Source organism: Gorilla gorilla, chromosome 14 (assembly GCF_029281585.2).
Source record: "Gorilla gorilla gorilla isolate KB3781 chromosome 14, NHGRI_mGorGor1-v2.1_pri, whole genome shotgun sequence".
Classification (NCBI taxonomy): Eukaryota; Metazoa; Chordata; class Mammalia; order Primates; family Hominidae; genus Gorilla; species Gorilla gorilla.
The window spans coordinates 65453159-65473570 of NC_073238.2; the positions used below are offsets into that span (position 1 = coordinate 65453159).

The following is a 20412-nucleotide window of genomic DNA, read 5'->3' on the forward strand; positions in this document are numbered from 1 at the left end:
AGTTAGTTGTTTAAGTTTAAGTGTTTTATTAGTTTGGGAGTGTGTGTGTGTGTGTGTGTGTGTGTGTGTGTGTATGTAGAACTATATATATAGAACAATATGTATGTATAGAACTACACATATATATTTCGGGGTTCTTATAAAGCAAATACCTAGTAGAGACATGGTATTTTATTTCTCTTAAATGAGTACACTCATTACTGTTGAATAATTAGATTTATTCTTTATTGAAGCAGGCTTAGAAAAGATTACCCTTTTAAAAAAGACATGACTATTTCATATTGTTGTAGCTGATTTTTAAACTTTATTTGTATTCAGTGGTTTCAACTAAGAAAGCAACCCTGAGTTTTTGTTTTTAGTGTCATTTAGGGAGCATCTACTGTATTATACTTGTTTTATCTTATATCTTTGGTATCATCACATGTCATATCTCATGCATCATATCTTCCCACTAGTCTGACAGATAGATATTACTATCCCCATTTTACAAATGAGAAAACTGAGGCTAGAGCTTAAGTGAGTTCCCTTTATCTAGATAGGGTCAGAATTTGAATTCAGGTCAATTTGACTATAAAACCACCATAATTACTATTTTTTTTTTTTTTTGCTTTCACTCCTCCTTCTGTTTCTTTCAGAGGATTATGTTCGTTATGCCCATGGTCTGATATCTGACTACATCCCTAAAGAATTAAGTGATGACTTATCTAAATACTTAAAGTGAGTATTGATTATCTTCAGTCATAATGAAGTACCATTTGCTTCTTGGTTTCCCCAGCAGTGGGGTTTCCTTATGGCTTATCATATCACTGTTTATGATACAAGATTATTCTTCAGCTATGTCATATACTTTGTGCTTTGGGGGTGATTTTTAATGGATGATTGGAATGAACTGATTTGATGGATACGGATTGCAGGAACTAGTGAATGTCAAGATTGGAATTATGGCTTGGTCTGATTTTAGAGGATTAACTACGTTAAAATTTTATCCTCAATTATACTTAACTAATTTAGTTCTTTGTGATCGTTTTAAGAGGAAGAAAGGAGGGATGGAAAGAGTAGATGGAATATAGACTTTTTTTTAATTTACAAAATATTTATATCATTTTCACTATTATCACTAGATGTTCACTAAAGGGACTTTATGCCCAAGACTTGGAAGTCAAAGTAATATGAAACACAATCTGTGTCTTTGAGGGGCAGAAGAAGGGTTTTAAGAATGGTTTAATGTATGTTCCTTTCTTTATAAAGAGCTTATACATTTAGACTTTAAGTTGAAAAAGAAGTGTTAGAAGTGTTTATTTTCTAGATTTTTGCAAAATCGTTACTTAATTTTGTTGTTAAGATTTTATGTGTGTGATGATTTAATAGCTTTTCCTGATCCTTATAAATCTTTTTATCCTCTGAGTCATGAAGATAAAATGACTTTTTAATAGATATAGTTGTTGGTTTTAGCAAATTCCAGAGGTCCTACTTTAAAAAACAATGATTGGAAACTGGTTTCTATAATAGTTAAGGTGTGCTTGAAAGCCTGCTTCAAATTGATAATCATATCCTTCTGCTTAATATATCCCCAGATTTCTATGCTGCTTGTCTTGTTAGAGACCTCATGTCTTTGTACTCCATTGTTTGTATAGATTCCTTTCTTTCCACTAACATTTTTAAGTTTTGGTTGAAGAGTTCAGAAGAAAGGTATGCCAATTAAACTGCTTTCTAACGGAAGAAAAGTTGAAATTTATGTGGCTTTTTGTGAACAGTTAAAATGATTTTCACCTTTAAATATATGTTAGCATCTTCACTATGAAGAAAAAATACTCCAACACCGAAACACAAATTTATAGAGGCTAAAGAAAAGGAACTCTGTTCCAACAGATGGGTTCTAATTTTATTTTTTAGTTCAGACAACACCAAAACAAGGACTTACATATCAAAATAAAGACTCATTTATTCAGAAAACTTTCATTCTTTACACTGAGTTGATTGAACAGGAAGATATATGGAGGTAGAGCTGTAAGTTGAAAAGTAGGACTAACTAAGTCTTAAGTTGGCCCTGTCTTTCTGTTTGTTTGTCTATGAAAAACCATGACTTTGATTGTTATTTTTAACTTTCTTAGGCTTCCAGAACCTTCAGCCTCATTGCCAAATCCTCCATCAAAGGTAAGAAGCTGTGACTAAGATATCTTTGGGGGACTTAGAAAAATATTACACTCTTACCACATGAGTTTAGTTGGTTCTAATATATTTTAAGGTGTACTAAATCCATTTTGCATGGAGTGATGCCGTGTGGAATAAAGATTGTACTGGGCTCTCCATCACTATTTTTTATTTTTGTGGATTCCACCTGAATGGTAAATAAAGTGCCATGAAAACCCAAGAAGAGTTGGTTTTAGCAAGGTACCCCTGTGAAAATATTAAAGACATATAATTAAAATTAAATCTTCCTGCATTAGTTAGATCACTTAATTAAATTTAGTAATCACTAAGCATACTCTATATATAACTAAAACTCATTTTGCCAAATCTAATTGTCACTGGCACAAAGGTGAATAGAAAACGATTTCCATAATACAAAGAATCCTTTGAGCAAAGATGATCACTTTTTTTCTGAATTTGAAATGATTGATGAATTTATGTGTAATCTTTGTTAGTGGAAAATCTTTTCCTCATTCATTCTCAGGCTGCTACCCACAGCTCCTCTGCAGCTGGTATGTTTATCTCCTAGATCCAGAGAATGGAGAAGCCAATCATAAACCACACCTGACTGCAAATTGCAGCGTTCCTTCAGCCCAGGCCAGATCTCAGATGAGTTAAACTCTGCTCCAAGACAGGGAAATAAACATGTGCACCAGCTTGTCAGTGAGGTCATTTCTTCAGCCAGCAAAGTAACGGATGCCTTGAGAATGTAAAATGGACATATTGTGGATGTTACAAACTTTCCTTCTCCCTTGCATTCGTTTCTTGGCCTTCAAGGTAGCTAAAATGCTCATAATTTTTTATGTCATTCCCTGTATAAAGGTGGTGGTGGCTCCAAAGACATTGTCCTTAGAAAAGGACAGAAAATTGAAAGTACAGCAGTGTTTGTTTGGGCCTATGTTCAGCATGTTGTCAAAACAAAATGCATGTTTTACTCTCTTGGAGAATAGCACTGGGCAGAAGTCTGTTGCTGTAAGATCTAAGGACTGCTCTAGGCCAGACCCATGCTTCTTTCATTCCGGTAGTTAATCTCTGACAGTAGCTCTAGAGGACCTAGAGAGACACAGTTGTCTTGCTGAAACTAAGAGGGTAGGTTCTCAGAGTGCTTCTTATTTTTCTTCATCCAAAAATGAAGCAGATTTTTTTCTCCCAAATATCTATCTTCCTTAGTAACTTAGAGATCATTCATGAATTGATCTAAACCTATTCTTGAAAGCTTTAACCTTGGATACCTTTTGGAGTAATATGTTTCATAACTTTATTCTTCTCTGCTCCTGATTTCTGTTTTCTTATTTTAATTTTCAGAATTTAAGTTGTTTGTGACTTCATCATTTATGATTCAGATCAGGGATCAGCAAACCTTTTCTTCCAAAGCCAGATAGTAAATATTTTAGGCTCCATGAAGCAGATGGACTCTATTGCAGCTACTGAACTCTGCTGTTGTATTGTGAAAACAGCCACAGATAATACATAAACGAATGAGCATGGCTGTGTTCCAGTAAAACTTCATTTATAAAAGCAGGCAGCCAGCTGGATTTGGCCCCTGGGCCATCATTTGCCAAGCCCTGATTTTGATTTTGGCATCTTGCTCTTCCTAAACCCCAGCCTTGTCTTCTATATTATTTGAGTTGCTTTTCGAGGTCTTCTACTATGTGTCTTTCTGGGGTTCCAGTGTACACATGACAAACTATACTAGATGATGTACCATCGTTTAAACAAGCGTAGAACATATCTTCTGCTAGCTTTCCTGTCTGTATCCAGGATTTGATTGATTTTTACAGTAATATAGTTGACTGTTTCCAGGAAATATATTCCAGTAGCCATTAGGTATCTTTGTATCTATGTTGTAATCGACAGCGTGGAGCCTGTCATCTTTAATATGTTTTATATTATTTTCCTTTACTATCATATGTCTGCCTTTGTTGAAACTCAGCTTCCAACCCTCACTTGCTCCAGTCTTTTCAATTTGTCACTGTCAGCAAGCAGAGTTGAATGCAACCAGTGGGTTTGGAGATGTTCCCGAGTTCCTTCTTGCAAATCATTTGTAAGAAGGCCTAACATTATCCCTGTGGTACTCTGCAGTTTGTTCTCTTTCCAGAACTGTATCCATTTAGTCATAGCCTTTGTTACTGTCTTTCTGAGCCACTTCTCTGCTGAAACAACCTCCCAAATCCATAGGGATTTGGTCTTTTAAATAACAAAAATTTTAGTAAATGCTTCAATCATCTTTTTTTCCAATATATTCAACAGTGCACTGGGAATAACATAAAAACTAGTTATATGTAGAGGCTACCACAGTCATTTTCTTTTTTTAAACACTTGTAACTGGTATCTTGTTTTGTTGTGAGCTATTAAAACACCTGAACAAGTCATTTCTCCAATTAAACATTGTATGTCCATACAAAAGTACCTTTCATCTTAAGTTCTTGTAATGAACACTTTTTATTTGAATTATCAATGAAAAGTGAACCTCATCAGTGCAGTGGCACACACTTGTAGTCTTAGCTACTCAGGAGGCTGAGGCAGAAGGTTGCTTGAGCCCAGGAGTTCAAGGCTGTAGTATATGATGATCGCAACTATGAATAGCCACCGCACTCCAGCCTGGGCAACACAGTGAAACCCTCTCTCTAAAGAAAAAAAGGGAATAATGTCTAAGTGTTTATAATGACATCTGTGTTAGGAACATTTTGCCATAGAGAAGGAACACAAGCATCCTCATAACTTCAAGCTTTTTGTGTTTTGAAAATATTTTGGCCTTCAGCATTATTAGCTGTGAGTTCCACCCTCCTAGCTGAAGATACCTTTCTAGTAAAAAATGTGCATCACCTAAACACCCTTTGCTGTCTTAATTTAAATAGAAACATGTATTCTTTTTTTTTTTTTTTGAGACAGAGTCTTGCCGTGTCATCTAGGCTGGAGTGCAGTGGCACAATCTCAGCTTACTGCAGTCTCTGCTTCTCAGGTTCAAGCAATTCTCGTGCCTCAGTCTCCCGAGTAGCTGGGACTACAGGCACATGCCACCATGCACAGCTAATTTTTATATTTTTATTAGAGATGGGGTTTTGCCATGTTGGCCAGGCTGATCTCGAACTCCTGGCCTCAAGTGACCGCCCACCTCGGCCTCCCAAAGTGCTGGGATTACAGGCATGAGTCACTGCACCAAGCTGAAACATATATTCTTAACAAAGTTGCAAATATACATTCACTTGGTGCTGATAGGTGGTTCATTTGTGATGGATTAGTCTTTTTCTTTTAATGATTCATTTGCTAGAGGTTGCTGTGTGGCCAAGAGGTTTTCCTATAGTGTGTGGTATATTCCCAGGATGAGCCTCTGTTTTTTTACAGCAAACAATTTTAAGACATGGTGTTTTATCCTCTTGGGTTATGGGATAAAACACCATGGGCTGTGGAATCTTTTAGCACCAACTCTACCCGTTCTTTGTTTAGCAAAGCAGGGGCATGAAGAATGAAGCTGGGAAGAAGTCTGTTTCCTAGGTTAGATCCATGTTGGGTGTGGTCAACCTGGTGTCTCCATGAACAGCCTGAAAATTATAAAAATCTGGGTTGTGATCACCATGCAGTCAATTCTCCATGTTCAACAGCAAGACTTGTCTTCCCTGCTGTTGTACCTTTTACATAATAAGTGTGGCATGATTTCTTCTATATTGTGATCATTAAGGCCTTGACAAGATTCTCACAGTCACTGGTGTAAAATGTTCATGTGAAAGGAGAAAATAATTAAGTAAAGGTCTGACTTAGTTGCATTGGGCCTAATGGAAAGAACACTGTATCAGAATTGAAATCTTGGCCAAAGTCCTCTACTTGGTGACCTTAAGCTATTCATTTAGCCTCGCTGTGCTTCCCTCTCTTGCTGGCTGCTTGCTTGTGCAAGGTTGTTCTTGCATGGATAAAGTAAGACAAATATTGTCCCTTCATTCATAAGTGGACATTAAACTGGCCCAGGAGGTAAATGAAATAGGGATTCTGGCTGGACACCTGGCCCCCTTCAAGAGACTATTCTCATTTTGACTTCTGTGCCTTGCATTCATCTGGTAATTAGCAGTCCCCTCATGCCCACCATACCTGGCACCTACAAAGCCTGTGTTTGCTGGACCAGCTAAGGGGCTCAGCCATGTACTTACCCAATCATATCCACCATCACCAAGGCTGCTTCTTAGAAGTGATGTGTGGCTCAATTCCCTAGATGATTGGCAAAATGTAAAGGAGCCTGTAAAAAGTAAGCCCTTTGCTGGGTCTGCTGTTCCATTCGCCTCTGTAGAGATCTAAATTATACATGTTGGGTTTTTTTTTAATGGATTGATGTTGTGTCAAGGTGACATTTGACACCACTTCACTGCTCTAATGTTGCAGAAAATAAAGTTATCAGATGAGCCTGTAGAAGCAAAAGAAGATTACACTAAGTTTAATACTAAAGATTTGAAGACTGAAAAGGTATGTGGGTTCAGGTGTAGTGGTGTATCGTTCATACTCAGTGCGTGATGTGCATGAATACATGCGGAACAGTTGCACACTTGATTGTGATTACAGTTTTGACCAGGAAGAATTATTAACTTGCATTTCTGTGACTTAATAATTAAGAATTGCGTATGACAATGAAAATGTTAAGCAACTAAGACTTATTATTAGTCAGAGAAAAACCATATACTACTTATCAAGAGTGTGCCTAAATTTTGCTATGTATTCATAGAGTGATAGGGTGGGAAAGGAGGGAGGAAGCTCTACAGGTAATTTTTTGTCAACCCTGCTGCCCAGAAGCAGAAATTATGATGATGATAAAAATTAATAATTTCACCATTCAGCATTCACCCTGGCAAATGGCATTTTGGTAACATTCCTTACTGAGTTTTATACATGCATTATAAATACATATGTGGCCTTTAACACTGGCATTATAATACTCAGTTCTGGGCTTTTTATTTAGCATTAAATTGTGAAAATGTTCACGTATCATTAAACATTCTTTGAAAAAATATTCATTTTTTATGATATTCAGTCATGGGTGTTTGTTTCACCATATGGATGGAATGTAATTTAATAATTTCCCTATATTTGGACATATAGGTTACTTCTGATTTTTTATTTTTTGTTTTTATTGAAGTGATAAACATTCTTATTTACAGTCTGTATCTCCAATCATTTCATTAGACACAATTTTGAACTAAGACTAAGAGCTTGGAGAACATGAATTCTTTCATAATTGAAATATATATAGCTAAAGTGCTTTTCAAAAATGGAGAAAGTTGTGCTTCCAAACATTATTGCCAATGAGTATTTATCTTGCATTTTTGACGACATTGAGTATTGCTTTTATTCTTGAGCATTGTTGCCTGTCAAATTAGGCTACATTTCTTTAACTAGAAAGGTTGTTTTTCCACATGCTTATGGCCCATTTGCATTTTTGCAAATTGTTGTTTACTGTCGCTTGCCTGTTTTTATGTTGAGATAGTAATGTTTCTCTGTTGCTTTGTATGAGCTCATTCTAAATTAAGGCTATTAACACTTTTCATGAAATATAGGATACAAACTTGTTTTAACTTTTTCATTTGATTTTTTAACAGTGTTAAATTTTTCTGAGGATTAAGTACAGAAATTGTTTCCCTTTATGATTTTTCCATTGTTTTTATGCTTAGAAAGGCCTTGCCCATCTCAAGATAAGTTAACTTTCACTTAGATTTTAAAAATACTAACTGCCCTTTGAGTTTAATGTTTTTTAGAACTGTTATTCTTGAATCAATATGTAATTTATCTGGGCATATGATACTGGGGATAGTTCGATTTAAGATCTGCCCAAATAGCTAGTTATCTCGATGCTGTGTCAACAGCGACATTGTCAGTTTCTCTGAGAGAAATCTTTGTGCCCCACCCTTCTGTGGGAGTGCCACTTATTGTATCCACTTGGGCACAGCATGGAGAATGTCTTAAATGCACGAGATAAGTCTGAAACAGACTGTTGCTTTGCACCATTGAGTCAAAAATAAGCCTACTAAATTATAAGTGACAGAATGTGAAAAGCAGAATTGTGGGAATCATATACTGTGCCTCTAAAAAATACTTTGTCAATGACTTTGTCTTACAGTTCCCAGGGAGACAGGTGATTTTTTGTTTTTTGATTCCCATCATTTATGCTTCTTCTGAACAATTTGTGGTGCATCTGCATCAAAGTTAAATCAGCTGCTATTTACCTTCTGCAAGTGCTTTATATAAGACATGGAAGAAAAAAATTCAGTGACCAGAGAGAGATAGAAATGTACAGGGCAGAATTATTTGGAGTCAGCTTTTTGGAAAGTATTGCTTTGTTGGAGGAAAAATAAGGCAGCTATCTTGCTGCTCTGGGATGCTTTGCAACACAAGTCATCTTTTGAATATCATAGGGTTTTCCTTGGTTTCCCATGGAGCAAATGAATAAAATCAGATGGTAAATTGGTGTGAATTATTCATCATGTGGTAATACAAGGCTGTAATTCCTACCTCTGACAATTGCGGCCTGTGTCAGTTCCATTGTTTGTGTTATTGTACTTTATGCACCCTCCAGAATTATCTACCCCCTCCCCAGTGTAAACCATTGGTTGGAACATTCTGCTTCTTAGAAGGCAGCAGTTTTGTCTTCCGCCTCTTTTAACATATTCTGTCTCTTAGGTCTGAATTCTGAATAGAAATCAGAACTTTTTCACTCCCTTATGAAGCATGTTAGTGGGGGATGCTTACCTTCCTTAATGAAACTTGAAACATGCAGTCTTCTTTGATTTCCATATATGATTAATAAATGTTACATTCATAACAATTTTTCTCTCTTATTTTCATTAACAGAAAAATAGCAAAATGACTGCAGCTCAGAAGGCTTTGGCTAAAGTTGACAAGAGTGGAATGAAAAGTATTGATACCTTTTTTGGTGTAAAAAATAAAAAAAAAATTGGAAAGGTTTGAAACTTTGAAAATAAAATCTAGCAAAAATATTTGCTTTTTACATGTTTCAGTTTGTCCTTCCTGACTGTTAATGACTACCTTTGGTGGGGGGAAGGAAGAGGCCAATTTCATGTTCTCTTAAACATTTCTTTGCATTTGGTTTTTGTGTTCCTGAACAAAATATGGGAAAGTGTCTAACTTCATGGCTATGGCCTTTTGGAGTCTCATCTGACATAATGAAAAGTAATCACTTGAAGAGAATTAACATATAGCATCATGATTTTCTCAATAAACTGATGTGTGACAATGTTAGAGTGTATGACTGCTTTTTAATGCAACTTTGCATTCAGTAGGTTTAGTAATAATATTTTCAGTATACTGAGAGAAACTGGATTACAAAACTGTGAGGTAAATTGTTACTTTTAAAAAGGCTTTAGTTTTTGGTAAAATTTTTTTTTTTTTTTTTGACACGGAGTCTCGCTGTCACCCAGGCTGGAGTGCAGTGGTGCGATCTCGGCTCACTTTTTAGAAAATAGAGAAAATAATAAGAATTTCAATCTCCCATTTCTTCGTTACCCAGAGATAATGTATTTTCTTATAATAATTTTTAGAAAGGAATTACATTTACTTTGTAACCTTTTTTTTTTTTTCAACTTTTATTTTAGACTCAGGGGGTACATATGCAGGTTTGTTACAGAGGGATACTGTGTGATGCTGAGGTTTGGGATGTAATTGAACCTGTCACCCAGGTAGTGAGCATAGTACCCAATGGGTAATTTTTCAAGCCTTGCTCTCCCACTCTCCCTCCCCTTGAAGTCCCCAGTGTCTATTTTTGCCATCTTTAAGTCCATTTCTACCCAATGTTTAGCTCTTACTTATAAGTGAGAACATGTGGTATTTGGTTTTCTGGGTTTTTTGCATTAATTCACTCAGGATAATGGCCTCCAGCTGCATCCATTTTGCTGCAAAGGACATGATTTCATTCTCTTTTATGGCTGTGTAGTATTCCATGGTGTATATATGCCATGTTTTCTTTATCCATTCCACTGTTGATGGGCTCCTGGGTTGATCCCATATCTTTGCTATTGTAAGGAGTGCTGTGATGAACATACAGGTGCATGTATCTTTTTGGTAGAATAATTTATTTTCCTTTGAGTACATAGCCAATAGTGGCCAATAGTGGGATTTCTGGATCGAATGGTAGTTCTGTTTTTAGTTCTTTGAGAACTCTCCAAACTGCTTTCCATAGTGGCTGAACTAGCTTACATTCTCACCAAAAGTGTTCCCTTTTCTCTGCAGCCCTGCCAACATCATCTGTTATTTTTTTACTTTTAAATAATACCTGCTCTGACTGGTAGGAGATGGTATCTCATTGTGGTTTTCATTTGCTTTGCTCTGATGATTAGTGATGATGGGCGTTTTTTAATATGTTTGTGATCACTTGTATGTCTTCTTTTGAGAAGTGTCTGTTTATGTCTTTTGCCTACTATTTAATGGGGTTATTTGTATCTTATTGATTTGTGTAAGTTCCTTATAGATTCTGGATGTTAGTCTTTTGTCAGTTGCATAGTTTCTCTCACTCTAGGTTGTCTGTTTACTCTGTTGATACTTTATTTTGCTCTGCAGAAGCTCTTTAGTTTAATAAGGCCCCCACTTGTCAATTTTTATTTTTGTTGCAATTGCTTTTGAGCACTTAGTCATAAATTGTTTGCCAAGGCTGATGTTGAGAAGGGTATTTCCTAGGTTTTCTTCTAGGATTTTTATAGCTTGAGGTCTTACAGTTAATTCTTTAATCCATCTTTAGTTAATTTTTGTATATGGTGATAGGTAGGAGTCCAGTTTTATTCCTCTGCATATGGCTGGTCAGTTATCCCAGCATCATTTATTGAACAGGGAGTCCTTTCCCCATTGCTTATTTTTGTTGACTTTGTTGAAGATCAGATAGCTATAGGTGTGTGGCTTTATTTCTGGGTTCTCTATTCTCTTTCTTTGGCCTGTGTGTCTGTTTTTGTATCAGTACTATATTGTCTTGATTACTGTAGCCTTGTAGTATAGTTTGCAGTTGGGTAATGTGATACCTCTGGCTTTGTTCTTTTTGCTTAGGATTGCTTTGGCTATCCAAGCTTTTTTTGGTTCCATATGAATTTTAGAATAGTTATTTTCTAATTCTGTGAAAAATCACATTAGTTACCTTTTTATAAACATTATTTTGTTACTATTTTCCCAGACTACTAACTGTTCTTCATAAATATGTTTTTTAATGACAGTATAATTTTTGATTATTTGGATATTTGATTATTTAATAACCATGATCCTGTTTGGACATTTGGATTATTCACAAATGTTCACTATTTGAAGAATCAGATTATAAGTAAATATTTGTCCACATATTTTATTGTTTCCTTATAATGGATTTTTGGATGTGGGCTTATTGGATTTTCAAATATATATTTATGGGAATATATTTCATGGAAAGTTTATAAGCTTTTGCACTCTAGGCTTATTTTAATGGTCTTGCACTCTAACAAACAGTGGGTGTGAAAGCTTAATGCCACCTTGTTAGCATTGGTTGTTACCTTTGGAAATAAGTGTAAAAACATTTTATTATGGTTTTAATTCATATTTCCCTGATTAGTAGTGATTTTGAACATTTTTTCATACTTACTAATCAATTGTCATCTTATAGAGAATTGTCTTTTATATTCTTTGCTAAATTATTAGAGTATCAATATTTTTCTTATTGACTAAAAGTATTCTATAACTTAAGGACATTAATTATGTCTACTGTGTTTGTTGTAAATTTCCTTTCTTGGTTTATACTTTGCCTTTAATTTTGCTTATGATTTTTGACATGCAGGTGTTTTTAGTTTTTATGTAGACGTATATACATAAACTTTTCCTTTACACAGATATTGTACTTAGAAAGATATTTCATTTTACAGGAAATTTAACCAGACACTTTTATTTTCTTCTGATTTTTTAATAGTTATGTTTTTGGTTCTTTTTTGTTTTTTTTTTTAGATGGAGTTTCGCTCTTGTTGCCCAGGCTGGAGTACAATGGCGCGATCTCAGCTCACCACAACCTCCGCCTTCAGGGTTCAAGTGATTCTCCGCCTCAGCCTCCCGAGTAGCTGAGATTACAGGCATGTGCCACCACGCCCAGCTAATTTTGTTTTTTTTAGTAGAGGCGGGGTTTCTCCATGTTGGTCAGGCTAGTCTTGAACTCCCAACCTCAGGTGATCCATCCGCCTTGGCCTCCCAAAGTGCTGGGATTACAGGCGTGAGCCACCACGCCTGGCCTATTTTTGTTTTATATTTAATTACTTAAATCATCTAGAGAATGTGTAATTATGTTTAAATATGCTGTGAGGTAAAGCTGTAATTTAATTATTTTCTCACCAGTTTAGTTTTTCATTTAATCTGTAGGATTATTTTGTCAAGTTCTAAGAGTAAGTTCCAATGGGATTTTTACTGAGATTTTGTTAGATGCATAACTTACTTTGGGAAAACAAACATCTTTACAAACTTAAATATTCTTATTTGGGAATATAGTATTTCTTTTTAGTTACTCAAGTCTTAAGAATACCTTTCACTAGCGTTCGGTTTTCATCTTCAATAGGTTCTAGACATATCTTTGTACGAGTATGTGTAGATATTTTCATTGCTATTAATGAAATCTGTTTTTTTCCAGCTAGGTCTACCAACTGGTCATTTTGTGGTAAAGTTTTATATTTTTATATATTTATCTTTTAAATAACCAGTTTACTAAACTATTAATGGAAAAATTTTCCATTTTATTTATTTTGGGTTTTAGTACATAATATAGTATGTAATTTAGTTTTTAAAAATTGCATGCAATTCTTTCTAATAGTTACACCTCTTTTATTATATATTTTACATTATATTACATGGGCTAGAATATCCAGAACAGTATTAAAGAGTAATAATAGCCATCTATGTCTAATTGGTGATTTCATTGATGTGCTTTACCATTAATTCTGACACTAGCTATTGCTAATATGATAAAGACTATCCACCCTTTTATACTTAGTTTCCTTAAGGTTTAAATTAATAATTGGTGTTGGTTGTTATCAGAAAGCTTTTTGGCATCTATTGAGGTATCTATAAAGTTTTTACTACTTACTATCAAACTGTACCCAAATGTCTAATAAACTCACCCTGGCAGTAGATAAAGGATCAATAGCATAATGGATACATCCTATCTTTCTTAACCTTTGTCAAATATAGTTTTCAATTAGACTTTCTACACTTCTATTAAGGAATTTTGCAGACATATTCATAAGCAATGCTGCTGTTAGGCTTTAGCGTTAGAATTAGGCTAGCTTTCCATTTTTTCCAGTGTTCTGGGAGGATTCATTTTGCATTATTATATTCTATTGCTGGAAAATGTTTAAGAATCTTAGAGGTAAAACTATCTAGCACTGGAGCCTTTTTGTTATTGTTATAGTTTTCTTTAATCTGCAAGAGTTTCTCATCTGTTCTTTGTCTTACTTGACATTTTTGAGTACAGGGTAAATATTTGCTGGAATATTTCTCATTCTAATATTTCTTTTTGATTAAATTCAAGTCATACTCTTAGGGCACCTCCAGGAGTAATATGTCTTTCTCAGTACACCATGGCAGGAATCACAGTCTATCCCAATATCAGTGTTGTTGACTTTGATCACTTGATTAAGGTGCTGCCTACAATTTTCATTGTGAATTATTGTTGATTATTTTTGTAATTAATAATTTGTGGGTAAGTATTCTGGGACTTTGTAAGTATCCTATTTCTTATCAGATGTTTGCCCACTACTTTTAGGATCTGATGATTTTCTAACTTTCATTTCTTCTATATTTATCAGTTGGCATTCTTCTGTAAGGAAGAACTTTCCCTTTTCCTTGCTTCTTCCCTCATTTATGAATTCTTAACAGTATGGATTTATAGATTTTTATTTTATCCAGTGGGCTATATTGCATTATTATTATTAATTTTAATGCTCATGTTGTTTCAGAAGAGCTAGTGGGAGACTCTTCAAGCTGACTTGTGTATCTTTTGGGTATGTTTCTATCATTCTTTAATACATTCCTGCTTCTGCGACTGGAGTTTCAGCCTCTTGTCCTGTGCAAGCCCTGAATCCACCTTCTTTTCAAAGAACCCTGGTTCCTTTCAGTGAAGAATGGTATTTAGAAACCAAGATCTAGGCAGTAGGTATGCTCATTGCTATTGGTATGTCATTGCTTAGGAGCCAAAGCTAGGAAAAGTGTGTGTGTGTACAACATGTACACACACATATATACACTATATACTCGTATCAACATTTCTAAATCTATCCATGTATCTATCAGTATTTATCTATGTGTGTGGTTTTTTGTAGATTCCCTTTATCAGGCTGAGAAAGTTTCCTTCTGTTCCTAGTTCACTGAGAGTTTTTATCATATATAGATATTGAATATATAGGTATTTGTCATATGTGGATATTGTCAAATAATTTGTATCTACTGAGATGATCAAGTAGTTTTCTTTTTAATAAAGGAATGTCTTTTAATATATGAATTATGATTATTGATTTTTGAATGTTAAACTAATTTTGCATTCTTGAGATAATCCCTACTTGGTCACAGTATGTTATTCTTCTTATATGTAGTATGGGTTTTTTTTTCCTAATATTTTGTTAAGTACTTTTTTGTATCTCTGTTCATGAGGGATATTGGTCTGTGGTTTTCTTTACTTGTAATGATTTTGTCTGATTTTGATGTCAGAGTAAAACTGGGCTTATAAAATGAGTTGGGAAGTATTCTTTCATCACTTATTTTCTCAAAGAGTTTGTGTGAGGTTGGTGTTGTTGCTTCCTTATATGTTGGACACAATTCACCAGTGAAGCCATTTGGACCTGGAATTTTCTTTGGGGGAAACTTTTAAATTACTAATTCAATTTCTATAATAGATGAAGAGCTATTCTAATTTTCTTTTTTTTTATTGTGCCAGTTTTGGTAATTTATGTCTTTCAAGAAATGTATCCATTTGATCTAGGTTGTCAAATTTATTGGCATAGTTGTTCATCACATTTTTATTATCATTTTAATGTCTGTGGATCTGTAGTGATATTCCTTTTTTCATACCTGATGTTGGTCATCTGTGTCTTCTTTTTCTTTCTCTGTTAGTATAGCTAAAGGTTTGTCAATTTCATTGATCCTTTCAAAGAATCATTGTCTTCTGGCTTGCATAATCTCTGATGAGACATCTATGATATTTCTTATATTTCTTCTCCTTTACATAATGTATCTCCTCCTCATGGGTTCTTTTAAGATTTTCTTCTTTATTACTAGTTTTCAGCAAGTTGACTATGATGTGTTGATGTGGTTTTCTTTTTGTTTATCTCATTTGGGAGTTTATTAAGCTCCTTGAACTTTTGAGTTTTTAATTTTCATCAAATATGGAAAATTTCTGGCCAATATTTCTTTAAATACTTTTTTCCATTCTTTCCTCTCTTTTCTCCCTATCCCCTCAGCTTCTGGGCCTCCAATTTCATGTATGCTTGGAACACTTGGTATTGTCCTCCAGGTCCTATCACTGAGTTTCTGTTTTGTTGTTTGTTTTTTTTATGTTCCATTTTTAGACAGTTTCTAGGTGTATCTTCAAGTTTACTTTGATTTATAGCATTTCATCCTCTGTTAACCTTAGTTATTTAATTTTTACTTTAAATATTGTAATTTTATTTATTTATTTATTTTTTTTTGAGGTGGAGTTTCGCTCTTGTTGCCCAGGCTGGAGTGCAGTGGCACAATCTCAGCTCGCTGCAACTTCCGCCTCCCGGGTTCAAGTGATTTGCCTGCCTCAGCCTCCCGAGTAGCTGGGATTACAGTCATGCGTCACCAAACCTGGCTAATTTTGTATTTTTAGTAGAGATGGGGTTTCTCCATGTTGGTCAGGCTGGTCTTGAACTCCCGACCTCAGGTGATCCGCCCACCTCAGCCTCCCAAAGTGCTGGGATTACAGGCCTGAGCCACCACGCCCAGCCTTAAATATTGTAATTTTTAGTTCTAGACATTCCATTTGGTTCTTCTTTATGTCTTCCCGTATCTCTTCTTACTATGCTTGCAGTTTTCTTTAAATACTTCAATATAGTTAAAATAGCTACTTAAATGTCCTCATTTGCTAGTTCTATTATCTTTGTTATTTTCTATCTTCTAGGTCTATTTTTCTCCTCTCTCTTTTACTTTATTTTGAAATAATTTTATACTTTTCTAGAAAAGTCACAAAAATAGTAGAGTTTAGATATGACGTTCACCCAGCTTCCCTCAGTGTTAGCATACATAACCATACTACAAAGATCAAAACCAGAAAATGTACCTTATTGTACTTTCACCTATCTTTCCACTAATACTTTTTTAATTTCAGAATTCAGTCTGTGATGCTACATTGCATTTAGCTGCCACATCTCTTCAGTGTTTTCTAATTTGTAAGAGTCCCGGCCGGGTGCGTTGGCTCACGCCTGTAATCCCAGCACTTTGGGAGGCCAGGGTGGGCAGATCACCTGAGGTCAGGAGTTTGAGATCAGCCTGACCAACATGGAGAAACCCCATCTCTACTAAAAATACAAAACATTAGCCAGGCATGGTGGCACATGCCTGTAATCCCAGCTACTCGGGAGGCTGAGGCAGGAGAATCACTTGAACCCGGGAGGTGGAGGTTGCAGTGAGCTGAGATCACACCACTGCACTCCAGCCTGGGCAGTAAGAGGGAACTCCATCTCAAAATAAAAAAAGAGTCCCTCAATATTCCTTTGTCTTTCAATGACCTTGACACTTTTGAGAGTAGTAGCCAGTTTTTTTATAAATGCCCCTTAATTTTTGAGATACTTTGAAACTATGTTAATATCCTATTTCTTTTACGATCATTTCACTATACTACTAACTAATAATACTGACAAACACTGTATAACATTTATGTGCTTGGCATTGATCTAAGCACTTTACATATAATAACTCATTTAATCCCTACAAAAATTATAATCATACAGTGCCATACGAGCCAGAATAGTGACACCCACCCAAAGGGCAAAAGATGAGAGGAGGAGCTGCTTAAACACTTGCATTATTATCCCTGTTGAAAGTTAGCTTCTTAACAACAGGAACTCTGTACCATTCAAGCTTGTATCTTGCACGGTGCCGAGCACACAGTATGCGATTGGTAAAGGATGAGTACGTGATAGTCAGACAGGTTGAATAATCTCAGCAATATTCTCACTAATTGAGACTTGATTGTTTTTTCCAGCAAAGTCGAGATCTTTATCTACCTTTAAAGTGCCTAAGCTGTTTTCTGGGTTTCTTTTGGGTCCTTGAATATGCCAAGCTGTTTCCACACTGGTGCCTTTGTATGACTGGTTTGTCTCTATGTGCCTTTTTCTGAATCTTCACAGGACTGGCTCCATCTTGTTATTATCACTTATCTTAATCACTTTTCCAGAGACCCAATCCTTGACCTTCCTCCCCTACCCCGACCCAGCTCCTACTCAGTACTCTCCATACCATTTTCCTGCCTTACTCTCTGCATAGGACCTTGCCTGACTGCTTCACATATAGTCATGCCCGGCACAGCAATGGTTTGATTGATGGCAGACTGCATATGCGATGGTGGTCCCATGAGACTATAACACAGAGCTGAAAAATTCCTATCACCTAGTGAGTTGTAGCCATCATAACGTAAGGTTGTAGCACATTGCATTACCTTTTATATGTTTAAATAAGTTTAGATATACAAGTACTTACTATTGTTTTACAGTTGCCTACAGTATTCAGTACACTAACATGCTATACAGGTTTGTAGCCCAGGAGCAATAGTCTGTACCATATAGCCAAGGTGTGTAGCAGACTACACCATAGGTCTGTATAAGTTGTATAAGTACACTCTGTGATGTTCACACAACAACGAAATTGCTTAGCAACACTTTTCCCATAATGTATCCCATCATTAAGCAACACATGACTGTACATACACAGCACCTAACTTGGGGTTGCATACAGTAGACCTTCAACAGATGTTTGTTGCATAAGAGAATTAACCAACCAACCAATCCATCAATCCATCCTGGACACCCCAGACAGGTGTTCAGCAGTACGGTGTTGGAGTCCTTGATAGCCTTGTGGCTAAACCTTGAACTTCAAGAGTCATTCTGAGAATTTTTCTGTGATGCATTAGTATTTGAAGTCCAAGGACTTATTCATAAACTCACTCATAAACTTGTATGGGCCTTAAATTTGTGTGTTAATGTTGCTGGTAATAAATGAAATAGATACAGTCTTTAATCTCTCTGGATAAAGGGCTGTGAATTTTCTTCTGTCAGTTGATTGAACTGCACTTACTGGAGTCATTTTACGTAGCATTTAGAGATTATTTGTATTAAGCCCACAACCTAAATTATTGCAGTTTGAGAATATATGTGGTTTTTATAAACTCTTTGTATTCACAGAGGCTTGAATAGGAGCTCATGTTATGATTTAGCTACAAATTATTTGGGAATTTGGTAAACTGGCAATTTTGTTTTCTTGCCTGTTTCACTTTACCTTTGATGCCAAGTTGAAGATCTCACTGGCAATGTACAACATAACTGAGCTGAATAATAATTGAAAAGTGAAAAACAAAAGGTATTACACATACCAGGTGCCATTTTGGGGAATAATATTAGGAATAAATCCATGTGGGTTTATAGTTATACATAAAATGTTCATATACACACAAAACACACATAAACACACATATATACACATAAGTACACACAAACATAAATGCATACCCACATATGGCACAGATACAGACTTAAATCTACATAGCCTGTCCTTTAGAATTCTTTAAGGAATTTCAGACTAGAGCCTTTTTAGACTCTTGTACTAAACATTAGGATACGCTAGGCTACTTGAATCCTTTGGCCCTTTGCTTCTCTTACTTACATCATTTTTCTCTTTGATTAATGTGCCAAGTTTGGGAAAGCTTCACAACATTTCCACAAACTGCAAAACCACTTGGGTACATAGACAAAAGCCTCCATCTTTTTCATCAAGCCATCTTTTTTTTTTCTGAAACTGATCACAGGTTACCAACATGCTTTTTTATTTCTAGTTTATCTTCAATTTAAATTTACCTTGTACTCTCAGACCCTGTCATCTTTCAAGGTTTGTGCTTCTTGGTTCTGCACTGCCAAAGAGACTCTCCTCTGTAAGGCTTAACTTGGATATCAAGTGGAATTGTCTTTTGTTTGTTCGAATCTGTTTCATATTGTGCTGCTGTCCATTCCCAAAATCATATTTCTCTTATTTGGGGCCCTAGCAAGACACAAAGGCAAGCTCTAAGTGAGAACCTAAAGTGTACCTGTTTTCTTACTAAATGTACAGTGTTGTTTATATTGTATGCAAACTTCTGACAACAGTGAACAGATATCTTAATCTTTAAAAATATAAATAAAGTGAAAAAAGGACTTCACATCAACCATGTTTCAGTACTAAACAGACTAATTAATACAACATGGCAGGATTGTTCCTGGTTGTAGTCTTAGTTCCGCCTTAATTCTGTGAGTCATGGAGGAAGTCATTGGCATCGCTGGCCCCCAGTCACTTCTCAGCATGAAATGGGACTACATCATCAAGATTTTTTATGTCTTTCCCTCCAGCTGCTGGTGCTTGGGGAGCCGTGTCTCCTTTACACCTGGGAGGAAAGTGCTTTTCGAGTTATCTTTCATGCAGTGCTTACCATGCACTAGGCACTCCCCTAAACTCTTTAGATGAACTAGCTCATGTGTTTTGCTGGAAGAAAGTCTGGAAGAAAATACAACAAAATGCTCATACTGGGTTTTGGGGTGCCCATGATATGTGTATATGTATATTACTTTTCTTCATTTTTCAAAGATTATTTCACTTTGCCATAGAAAGAAATACAAAGAACACAATTGTTGGAAAGTAATAACAAAGACTGGCAAAGTGCATTGTGATTTTTAAAGCAACTTTGACATGAATTTATGTGTTTAATCTTTCCAGGAGCCATATGGCACAAAGGGTATTATTTCTCTTGTTTTGCAGTTGAACAAGGGAAGGTCAGCTCATTTTCCCAACATCACACAGCTAATGAATAACTGAGCCAGAACTTGAATTCAGGACCTCTCACATCCAGACTCCACCACATCAAATTCCCTTTCCCCAGTGGCTCTAACTTTGACTCTGTTACATCCTAGAACATCACCTCTTTACCAGATATGAAAGACAACCTTTTCACATAGTTTAGGAGTTGACTTTCTCTGTTCTTAA

The 20412-nt window shown here is 35.6% G+C and overlaps 1 protein-coding gene across 2 annotated transcripts in view; it reads left to right on the forward strand.

Moving 5' to 3' along the window:
• RNASEH2B (ribonuclease H2 subunit B) overlaps nucleotides 1–20412 on the forward strand; it is a 66228-nt gene that overhangs the window by 43100 nt on the left and 2716 nt on the right. The window contains exons 8-11 of one of the 2 annotated variants that reach the window (XM_004054528.3): nucleotides 636–717; nucleotides 2112–2154; nucleotides 6562–6642; nucleotides 9019–9164. In XM_004054528.3, the coding sequence (XP_004054576.1) occupies nucleotides 636–717; nucleotides 2112–2154; nucleotides 6562–6642; nucleotides 9019–9135 (323 nt within the window). In that variant the 3' untranslated portion in view covers nucleotides 9136–9164. Of the gene's footprint in view, nucleotides 1–635; nucleotides 718–2111; nucleotides 2155–6561; nucleotides 6643–9018; nucleotides 9165–20412 lie in introns of those variants that run through there. The other variant, XM_004054529.4, reaches the window with a different exon arrangement.